Source organism: Bidens hawaiensis, unplaced genomic scaffold (genome assembly GCF_021521415.1).
Source record: "Bidens hawaiensis isolate Kalapana, Puna unplaced genomic scaffold, B.hawaiensis_p1.1 tig00017722_1, whole genome shotgun sequence".
Lineage (NCBI taxonomy): Eukaryota > Viridiplantae > Streptophyta > Magnoliopsida > Asterales > Asteraceae > Bidens > Bidens hawaiensis.
In genome coordinates this window covers 30,877-42,721 of record NW_027492676.1, presented here as the reverse complement: position 1 = coordinate 42,721, position 11,845 = coordinate 30,877, and the positions used below count along the sequence as shown (strand labels likewise).

At 32.7% G+C, this 11,845-nt stretch overlaps 1 protein-coding gene across 1 annotated transcript; it reads left to right on the top strand.

Annotated features, from left to right (window-relative positions):
- Positions 1 to 461: 461 nt before the first annotated feature.
- On the top strand, positions 462 to 11,442 carry LOC143554529 (uncharacterized). Its single transcript, XM_077044260.1, has 14 exons — positions 462 to 644; positions 2,115 to 2,191; positions 2,284 to 2,442; positions 3,345 to 3,558; positions 4,415 to 4,501; positions 4,586 to 4,725; positions 5,706 to 5,786; positions 6,261 to 6,325; positions 6,401 to 6,576; positions 7,495 to 7,625; positions 7,722 to 7,809; positions 9,887 to 10,106; positions 10,188 to 10,294; positions 10,873 to 11,442. Exons 1-14 carry the CDS (start codon positions 477 to 479, stop codon positions 11,224 to 11,226), a joined length of 2,067 nt encoding a protein of 688 aa, XP_076900375.1. The 5' UTR covers positions 462 to 476; the 3' UTR covers positions 11,227 to 11,442.
- The last annotated feature ends 403 nt before the right edge of the window (positions 11,443 to 11,845 follow it).

Genomic DNA, 11,845 nt, shown 5'->3' with positions numbered 1-11,845 from the left:
ACCTTAGTCCTTTAACTTTTAACTATATATTATTCTTAATTTCACATTTAACCCAACTTTCATCCACGACTTTTAAACGGTCATAATTTTTTCATACGCTAATATTTTTATTTAAAAGCGGCACCATAAAACGAGAATTTTATTCTCTTTAATTTGAGTAGGATATCGTCTTAATTGTTCTTAGTTAAAAAAATTAACATTTACGTTTGCAAAACGGTTTTGATAGTTTTTAAATAATCAATTAGTAGGATCGCGTTAAAAATTGAAAACAAATCATCACCAACAACACACTGTATCGAGCGGCATCCGTCTAGTTAAAGTATATATAGAGTTAGGCAAACATAACGCGTTTTTGTTAGTTTGTTTGAACCAAACCAAAACCAAACCAAACCAAGTAGGTGGTAGAACAGCCAAGCCACCGACGATCGACGCATCTCCGTTGAATTATCATCATCATCATCATCATCATCATCATCATGTTGGTGTTTTACCTGATCTCGTTGCCGTTGACGATGGGGATGGTGATGTTCACATTGAAATACTTCGCAGGACCTCACATCCCTCGCTACGTACTGTTCACCGTGGGTTACACATGGTTCTTCTCTTTATCCTTCATTGTTCTCGTTCCCGCTGACATTTGGGCCGTAAGTTCCCCATTATTATTATTATTCATCTATTCACTCTTCATTTTTATTACATCCCTAATTCTCGTGATTTTGGTTAGATGCATGTTTCGATTGGGGAATTGGAAACCTAGGTTTTGATTATGTGAAATTAGGTGGAGAATTGTTCCGATTTGTTGATCTGAAACAACCTAGGTTTTGTTTTTATGGAAATTATGTCATCTTTTGTTAGGCTCACGTTAGTGCTTTGCCACCGGCATGGTTGTAAAAATCCCGACTAGGCACAGATCGCTATTTGGTCAAACTCGGTAAAAATTGAAAATTTTGTATATATATGTATATTTGAAAAATTACATTTAAATTCCGATATGATGAATCTAGATTAATTGCTAGTACCTAGCCCACCGCCCGGCTAGCGCCTAGCAATTTCTACAACACTGGGCACCGGGACACCAACAACAGAAAAACTAATCCCACTCATAGGCTGAAGATAGATAGGCTGCTGCCGGCTGCCACTTAGGCCACAGTTTTTAAAAGCCTCTGTGACATGCACACTAAAATTGACGTTGTGGATAGAGTATCTAAACTACAATAAAACAAACTAACAAAGACTAAAACAAAAAGTACTGATAATAATAGCGGTAAACTACTGATAAAACAAAGTGATGAGAAAACTATTCTAGTGACCTTGTTTTTTGAAAGCTTGTTTTGATCTGATGCGTGATGCGCAGCGCATACATCATGTGAGGCGTTTGTTATAATAGAATGTTTGAACTTGTAGCACAAAATTATAAGATATTCTCATCATCTTTGATCAGATTTGTTTAATAAATGGTTTCGTTTGTTCAAATGCTCAAAGCCTCAAACCAATTGCTCAATAGATGATCGGATTTGAAAACTCATTTCCATTGCAATCGATGGTCAAATTTGTTCAAATACTGGTCAACTGCATAAGGCGCTACATCATGCATAAGATCATATCAGATGACATTATGTGATGCATACATTTTAAAACCAAGCCAGTAACAGATAAAAGACTGTTGCTGTGAATGACACTTTGTTTTAATCTTACTGTATCCTTAATGAAGTTCATATATTTCTTGATTTCTTTGAGGTGGTTATGATTTAAAGTTTGGACTATTGAGTTGCAAAAACTTTATTTGGGGATTTGCTGGGTATGGTTGTGTTGTTGTTGGGTTGCAAAAACGTAGGTTAGGTTTGCTCGATGTTCAATGCCTAAAGATGATTTCATGGAGTAGGAAATACATATAAACCATCTGCATGACTAGGGCACAGGTGTTTTACTTTTGAATTTTCATGTTAGCATGTTCATTGCTTTGTAGTGCTCTATGTTTAATGTACATGAGCTTCCAATGAATGGATCAATTTGTGTGCAGTGCTGCATATGACATGAGTTTTTCACGAGGTTACGTCAAACATCCAGTAGTTGTTCTAACTTTTAAGAAGCTAAACATTTCTTCTCTTTTGCAGGCTATGAGTGATCAGGACAAGGGGGGTATTCCTTTCTTTTGGAGCTTATCATATTGGAGTACATTTTTACTCACCTGGTATACTTTTTTTAACTTTATAATATATGTTTTGAACCATTTTTTACTTGGTACACTTTTTATAAGTTTATAGTATCTGTTTTCACATGCAGGGTTGTGGTGCCTATTCTTCAGGGTTTTGAAGATGCTGGGGACTTTACAGTGACCGAAAGATTAAAAACCAGTTTACATGTGAATTTGTTGTTTTACGTGATCGTTGGTTCTGTTGCATTCTTTGGACTCATACTGCTTATATTATTGCATAATAACTGGTTTGTTTCTTTATACCTTTTACTTATTTCATGGAAGTCTCTTATATCTTGTTACAGATTGTGGTTTGCATGCTCGAATCATATATAAACATGTCTTTTTATAGTACAGGCTGAAAAAGACTGGATTACGTCTGTAAACGAATTGAACAAACATGAACGGAGCATGTTCGTTCTGTTCATTTAACTTAAAGCGAACAAACAATCGAACATGAATATTACAACGAACAAGGTTTTGTTGTTCATGTTTGTTTATGTTCGTTCGTTAATAATTTAAACGAATGGTTCACAAGTGTAAACGAGTGAACATAACTGAACATTGATGAACGGACATAACTAAGTGAACCCCAATTAAAATCTAACATGAAGTTAAATATGTTGGAACTGATAATTTATTAAAACTAGACTAAATTGTAACGGGCCTAAACAAGTAGTTGACTATGTAAACAAATGAACCTACACAAATATAAACTAGTGAACATAAATGAACGTAAACGAACGAACGAACATTCACGAATGAGACATGTGTTCATGTTTATACTTTTAACTAATTGAAAAAAATAATTTGTTTACGTTCGTTCGTTTTAATAATTAAACGAACATAAATGAGTTTCTCGCCGAACAGTTCATTGAATGTTCACTTCATTTACATACTCTGACAGGGTTAGGTTTGGTTGACATGCAAGAACTTTTTGTCCACTCTTCACCTTTTCATAAATAGTTGTCGCGCTTGCTATGATATAGAAAACAATATTATCACCACATGATCTAAATGTTATGAGGTTCTATGCATTAAAATAATTCCTTTGACCCGTTTAAGATGAACCAAACCCAAATTGACCCGTTAATAAGTAAACGATTCTTTAATCGTTTAAAACTTTTTATTTTTGTCAATTGTTTAACAGGAGCGGTGGTATAATTGGGTTCGCCATGGCTTGTTCAAATACATTTGGGCTTGTGACGGGTGCGTTTCTTCTAGGGTTTGGTTTAAGTGAAATTCCAAAGGGCATTTGGATTAACGCTGACTACATTACTCGCCAAAAAGTTCTTTCACATAAAGTGGCTAGAGCTGCTTTAAAACTTGATGATGCTCATCAAAACTTCTCAAATGCTATTGTTGTAAGTCTGATTCTTCATTGCATCATTTGTATACTGTGCTTCTTTTAGATAGTTGTACTCTTCACACAGCACATAATACACCTTAATTAGTTATATTCGTAAAATTCCGGTTATTTCTAATATTTGTGTATGGTAGGATGAAAATAGCCTTTTTTTTCTAGCATAGAAAGATCAGTATGACAAATCATAGGTGGATAATAGACTTATAGACGGGGGGTTAGCTTGGTTTTTTAAAACGCACGCATTAAAAGCGCATAATGCACGGTACGGTTTGATGCGCCATTTTTGAGTTAAAAGCGAGTTTCTACGTAGATTACTTGTATCTTGTGCGTAGACCACTTGCACACATGGAGTTAAAGCTTTATTTTGGTTATACATAATGGTGGTACTAGTCTTCTTTTTTATATTTCTTTTAATCTCTTATTTTTTATAGTGTATATAGTTAACAAGTTAAAATGTTATCTAAATAGTTTTTTGTATTTTTTTAATAACAAATGTCTTGCATACATGATGCTTGTGTATCGCACATTGGCTTTTTGGATAAAAACGCTTCGTAGCGCATCACACATTTTAAAACCTAGGTGAAACGGGTTTAGGTCAGAATATGACTTTTCAGTATGGGTTGACCCGTCAATGTTTTTTTCTTTTACCTCAAACTTTATCAATAATTAATGTTTCTTATATGATTTTGTAACTGGATTATTAAGATATTAATGCAGTGTTTTTTAAATGAAAAGATTTAATTAGTTGTAAGCAATTAAATACACTGTCACTCTCGTCCAGTATGACCATTTTGACCATTTTGACCCATTTTGTTATTAACTAAGTTTAAATGTTAAATGATTTATTGCATCAGGTTGCTCAAGCAACATCAAAGCAAATGTCAAAACGTGACCCGTTGAGACCATACATGGATATCATTGATAAAATGTTGACAAATATGGTAATTTTTTTTGTCATTTTGTTCATTGAAAAGTTATGCTTTTTGTGCTATTTGATACATTGATTTCAATACGTTAAAATTTAGTTTAATGAAGATCCGTCTTTCAAACCACAAGGAGGGAGGTTAGGGGAAAATGACATGGATTATGACACCGATGAGAAATCTATGGCAACACTAAGGCGCCAACTTAGAATAGCTAAAGTCAACTACTACTGTTGCAAAAGGTAACTAAGTGTTATGAGTTTCATAATTAGGCGTGTAAATGAACAGAACGTACACGAACGGAGCGTGTTCGTGTTCGTTTGTGTTTTTAACGAACAAATGAGAGAAAGCGGACATGTAACGAAAGTGTCTTTGTTTGTGTTCAGTCATTAAGAAATGAACGTGTTCGTGTATGTTCGTTCGTTAACAGTATAAACAAATGGTTTATGAACGTAGACGAAAGGACATACATGTTAAAAGTAAATGTATACAACAATATGTTGGGCCTAAAATGTTACTGAGATTGAATTAAGTTGTAATGGGCTGAACAAATTTAAATACATATCCAAACGTAACTGGATGGGGCTAAACAAATGTAAATGTACCAATTTAAACGGACGAGCATAAATGAACTTAACAGAACGAATATAAACGAACTTTCATCAACATAAATGAACAAACCAGACGTGTTCATGTTAGTCTTTTTAACTAATGACCAACACTAATGGTTCACTGAATGTTCGGTTCGTTCTCAAGTAAGTGTTATGAATATTGTTTTTCTTATGGAAATCGCATCCGCTAAAATTTGAGTGTCAAATATGTTTGCATTTTTCTTATTCTTTAGTAATTTAATTTAAGTAAAATGATTTAGAAGGTTTTAACTAAGCTATGTGGGTGACTTTTAACCTGTTTTACCCCTTTCCATACCTTTTTAAATTTGACCCGTTTGACCTGTTACATACAATACATAATTCAAGCTACTCATTTATAAGGAAATGGGACAGAATTGCCATCTCTTTGCGAAATGAAAAAAAAAGATAAGTTAAAAATGGACAAAATAAAATTTCAAAGTTTTAAGAAAATTAAGGGTAAAATGGTCATATTATTTGTTGCTAATATGTAAACTGCTTATGTTTGATATTTTGGTTGTTTTGGTTTGGATATATGAAATTGTCTTATTTATTTGTTTGCTGAATCATTTATGTTTTACTTTCTTGATCAGTGAATACATGAACTTTGTGATAGAAGCCCTTGAGCTGGAGGACACGCTAAAGAGTTACGAACACCGTGATGCTACTGGATGGTTTGCTTTCTCATTCCAGGCTTGTTACATCTTCCATTCAGTTTTTATTGTCTAAATATGCTTCATGTTTTGGAAATTATTGTTACCTTGTGATTTGGGTCACGATTGTTGGTTGGACTTGTGAGAGTTTGTTAGAAGAGTCAACCGATTTGCAGAGATAGTTAATCGATTTCACGTGCTTATAGTTTTAATAAGAATATGCACTGAGCCACTGATCAAAGTTTTATGAGAACTTGAGAAGTAAAGAAATTTTCCTGAGATTTATGCTGTTGAAAAATATTAAAACGTCATTCTGACATTTTCACTTTTGAAACATTATGGACCAAACTTTGTTTATGATGATAACTTTGTTTACGTTATGGACCACACTTGCAATTGAACCTTTGCATAGGGTCTTACATGCAATTTTTTTATAAGCAATGGATGCCGTTTATAATGCAGGTTTGAAAACATTTCTATTAATTCACTTTGCAGGAAATATATTTCAAGCTTCAGGCCTGAGCGTCCAGGGAAGATAGGATCATATCTTGATGCAGTTGGTAATCATTTTATGTCCCCAAATTATGTTATAGTATTATCATTCTTTGTTAATTTCTAGTTATTTATTATTATAGAGCTGATATGGCGGTATGTCATGAGGAAGCAACTGAAAAAGCTTTCGGCCATCATATTGGGCTGTTTGACTGCTGCGATTCTTTTAGCGGAAGCCACTATGCTTCCGAGGGGAGTTGACTTTTCTCTTTTTTCTATTTTGATTAACACGGTTCAAACAAACGGAGTGTTTGTGCAGGTAACTTCTTTTATTTCAATATTTTAAAATTAATTTAATTTTGGTAAATAATTTTTTTAGTGAGAATTTCATATATGTTTCTAGAAGTTTGTAAAATATCATATATGCCCTATCTAAAGTTAATGTATTACGTATACCCTTTTTTAATCAACTTTTAGTTCATGACTAGATAACTTCTCTCAAACATATTATTATGTTTTTGTCTCTATTTTAATTTTTTAAATAAATATGCTTTAAACAATCGTAAATGAGAAATAACTAATAATGACAAACAGTGGCACACATGGAAAAAAATCTTCTAAATTTGGATAATCCCTACTACTTTAATGTTTTTGAACTTTTTGTCATATGGCACATTGTTGCTTCTTTTTTTAAAAGAATTGGCTCCTTTTATATTTCATAGAAACATCCAAACGATTTACAATGAAGTGGCAGGTAAGCGGGCAACAAGCTGCGACATTGTTGCTTCTTTAAATTTTTATATTTGGGTGTTATATCTATGATTGTGGTCTTTTGATATATATTGATAATTTATTGATTTTTGGATTAGTATTTTGTTAAAAGTAATGAGTTTGTAGTAGTTTTAAAATAAAAGTAAATTATTTATTAATTAGGTTGACTTTGAATTAAATTGAATTTATTCGAATTTAAGTTTCAAATAAGAATTGGATTTCGAATCGGGCAAGAAATTCGAATACAAATTCAAATTAAATAAACCAAATCTTGTTTGAATCAAAGACAAATTCAGATACAAAAAATAAAAATTCGCAAATTTGATTCGATTAATTCGGAATTTCGCTATTCGATTCGTTGAACAACCCTATTTGTAGGGGTATATATGATATTTCAGAAGTTTCTAGGGGTATATATGAAGTTATACTATATGAGCCTTATATCACTTTTTACATATGTTTTCAGGTTTTCAGTTTCATTCCCCTGATGTATATGTGTGTATGCACTTATTATTCATTATTTAAAATTGGAAGGTTGACTTTCTACTCACTTACTCCAAGTCAAACAAGTTCAGTTAGCCTTCTAATGATATGCTCGTAAGTGTTTTTTAGTTTTCAATGCTTAACAGACAAAATCTCATTTGTTTTCATAACATTGTAGATAGTAATATTGACATTAATTATTTTTTTCAGCCAGGTGGCACGATACGCACCTCCCGTCTCGTATAATTTTCTAAATCTTATTCATCTTCCGCGCGATGCCACTACTGTATTTGAACGGGTTAGATTTTAGTATCTATTTTTTTAATTGCTTAGTTCAATCTAAATGAAAGCTTATATCTAAACAATAAGTCTCACAACCATCCTTACGAATAGGCTTGTAAATAAACTAAACGTTCAGTGAAACAAACATGTCTTGTTCGTTTATTTATGTTAGTGAACCTTCGGTAATTTTAGAGTTAGTTTACATCTGTTTAAGTTTGTTCGTTTATGTTCTTTAATAAATTCATTAACATTTATAGGCTCATAATAATCTAATATGGTTTTAGTAACTTTTTAGGTCCGTCACATAGTTCACATTTACTTCTAGTCGGTTTTATACTTTTATCCCACCTATGTTTTTTTTTGTTATTTATGTTCAGTTGCATTTGTTTGTTTACGTGCGGGGACTGTTCATGTATACTGTTAACGAATGAACCTAAACGAACATGAACATGTTCATTTTCTTAGCGAACGAACAAGAACCAGAGAACTATGCTTGTTTAGTTGTCCCTAATCGACTGTTTGTTCGATTAAAGTTAAACGTGTTTGTTCAGTTCTTTTACAGACCTACTCATTGCCACGACACCTTCATTTCAATTTCATGGTGATGATGAACAACGTATTTTGCTTATATTTATGAATTGTAATCAATATTTAACAACTTATTTTGGAGGAGAGCAGCTACATATAGGATGGTGTAGATGAAGAGTAGCTACAGGCGTTTTGTGCGATAAGAGGTTCCCAACTAAACTAAAGGGAAAATTTTATAGGGTTGAAGTTAGACCTGCAATGTTATATGGAACAAATTGTTTGGCCATAAAAAAGGCACATGCATGTAAGATGGAGGTTGCAGAGATGAGTATGCTAAGGTGGATGCGTGGGCATACAAAGTTGGATTGAATAAGAAATGATGTTTTCCGAGAGAGATTAGGGGTGGCTTGCATATCAGACAAGATAAGAGAGGGGAGCTTGAGATGGTTTGGACATGTGAAGAGAAAACAGACGATGGCTCATGTTAGATCTGTAGAAAACATTACTATAGAGGGGAATAGAGGTAGAGGCCTACCCAAATTGACTTGGGATGAGAGGATTAGGAATAATTTGCTAGACATGCACCTCTCCGAGGACATGGTCGAGGATAGAAATTCTTGGAGACGTAGAATAAAGGTTGAGGAGTTTTAGAGAGAATGTCTAGTTTTTTGTTACAAATATCTTTCTTTCTACCTTATTTCCTTTTCTTACCCCCATACTTCATTAAGTTTATCTATTTTGTATGTTATTTTTATTTTTATTCTATATCATTTTCTGTACTTATTTATTACTTTTTAATTTACTATTATTATTATTCATAGTATTCTTATATTTTTATACTTACTAAACTTAATTTTATTTGTTTATTTAGTTTTAGTGTTAATTAATAAATTAATTTAATATATATATATATATTTTTAAGTATTATTGTATATTTCCAATTATCAGTACCTTTATTTATCTATTTTATTATGACTAATTTTTTTTATTATTTAATATTAATTGTATCTAGTTTTTTTATATCTCCAAGATCTAAAGATATTCTGTTGAATTGTCTTTTTATATTATCTAATGTATATGGGTTTTAGAGCTGAGGGTCTCTTCGGAAGCAATCTCTCTGTTCTTTTGTTCTTTGGAATAGAGGTTCGGTTAGCCTACATCCCACCCTCCCCAGACCCTGTTTATAGCATTGCTATTTATGGGATCCTACTGGGTATGGTTGTTGTTGTATTTAACAACTTATTCTACTTGCCAACCCCAGGGGTGGGATCCATTGCGAATGAAATTTACCTACTAAACATATAGATACCTAGAGCAATTATTGTTACTCTACAGTTTTGAACTAGAGTAATTACACTACAAAAAATAAAGTAATGTAATAATATTTAATTTATTTAAAAACTGTAGAGTAATAATAATTACTCTAGTACTAGTATAATTACTCTAGTTATTTGTACATTACGATCACAATATATGTTAAACTGGTTCAACAAAATGAAACCTAATTTACCTATAAATTTATCAATTGTTCAGTTGACTAATAAACATTAAAAATTAATTTACAGAGAATGGGGAAAATCGATGATGCGGTCCCCTTTTTTGGTCAAAACTTTAACAGAATCTATCCGCTTATAATGGTTGTATATACTATAATGGTTGCAAGCAATTTTTTTGACCGAGTTATGAGTTATTTTGGAAATTGGAGGATATTCAAGCTGGGAAATGAAGATGAAGCCGAAGATCTTGATGGATTTGATCCATCAGGATTGATGATTTTGCAGAAAGGTAATGCATTTACTTTCTCTGATGATTTTAATTATAAATAATTGTAGTTCTTTTATGCGACTCTTTTTTTTTTGTGTATAGAACGGTCTTCGATTGCTAGAGGACATATGGTTGGTGAATTTATTATTCCTCTAGCGAGATATTTTAACGACACAAATACAGATATAGAAACCGGCAGCAATAACTTGGTTAGTGATCCCCAACAAATTTTTTTAATTCTGTTATTGCTAGTGTTTAATGAATGTTTAATTAGTATATACATAGGGGCTTTTGTTTCAGATCAATATGAGAATAGTATAATGTATATGTACTTATTGCTTTGAATGTGATGCACAAGACAGGTATTTAACCGCCTCGTGACTCTTCTGCTGCTTGATTATTATATGAGGTTACATGAGCATTATATGGTTTTCGCGGTTCTCAACATATTATTATTGGTTTTGAAAACCATGTCTCCTATGTACATACGTGGGAGAGAGAATGTGAGGCGGTTAAAAAAACCGTCTTACGCATTACATTTAAAGCAATAGGTATACACTTTATTTTTATTGAAGATGGTACGTAATTATGTAACTTGGTACGTGATTGTATAATATGGTGCCCTTATGTATAGTACGTGATACTATATTACAAAAATATGGGCCGGCCCTTACACGTGTTGCATTACCTTTTTTAAGAAAATAAGCTGTTGTACAGAAACCGCCCCTTGTATATATGTATGTAAGTGTGTGTGATTGAAGCTATCAATGTTTTTTTTGGTGTTTAGGCTGCTTCCAATACGTTTTCAATTGAAGATGGCACCACCAACAAATACAAAGCATTGAGAACGGCCCCAGCTTCAGACGTAAACATGGCTGCAGGCACTGATCCCAACATGGGACTCGAACAACCGTCTAGGATAACCTCAACCTGGGTGTCCATGAAGACCAATCTCCAAAATTTTAAATCTAATATGGTGGCTAGAAGATTCATGCCTTTGCGCCAGTCTCAAGATTCACAAGAACCTTCCCAATCTCAATCTGAATCTCTAGACGAAATCTTTGCCAGGATAACAAAAACGCCACGAGATGACGATGATCATGACAGGTATGCAGTGGGCCCCAGTAGACATGGTAGTTGAGACAAGTGGGTGCAAATTTTGTTGTATAGGATGAAGAAATCAAATGACAATTATTCATGTATACTTAATAGCATAGGTGAGAGATGCACCCATGGTTTAGATGAGTTGTGTTTTATGTGTGCATAACTCTGGCTCATTGTGTAACTAACATTAATGGTTATTCAAAATAGTTATGATAAAGGAGTTCTCGAATTGGATTTAAATCATTGTTAATTTTTTTCTTTTGTGACTTGTGTTACTCGACATCATAGACAAAAACACAAATGAAATAAAACATAATCAAATTATGACACTGTTTGACAATAGTTTCTACTAATATATATATGACAAATAGACCTTGTTTTTATTTAACTTCGATTATACACTATTAGTGGTTATCAATATTTTCTCAATGAAACATACATTAGCAGTAACATGGTCGGTAGATTTCATTTTGAACATCTAAGCATTCACATTCTATCCATAGAAAATGTGAATGAAGTTTTTATAATGTAAGAGTATTTCTAATTTATTCTTCATCTTCATCTCTATAATTACACTAAAAACACTATATTTTCTCTCTCATTTTCGATTAAATAATTTTTTTTATACTTTTATCATTACTTTTTTCCTTCTTATT

Bases quoted from the DNA above. Each gene is read 5' to 3' on its own strand.
- LOC143554529 (XM_077044260.1), top strand. From the start codon at position 477: ATGTTGGTGTTTTACCTGATCTCGTTGCCGTTGACGATGGGGATGGTG. The intron at 3,559-4,414 runs GTAAGTCTGATT...TTATTGCATCAG, and splicing joins ACTTCTCAAATGCTATTGTT to GTTGCTCAAGCAACATCAAA. The intron at 10,295-10,872 runs GTTAGTGATCCC...TTTGGTGTTTAG, and splicing joins AAACCGGCAGCAATAACTTG to GCTGCTTCCAATACGTTTTC.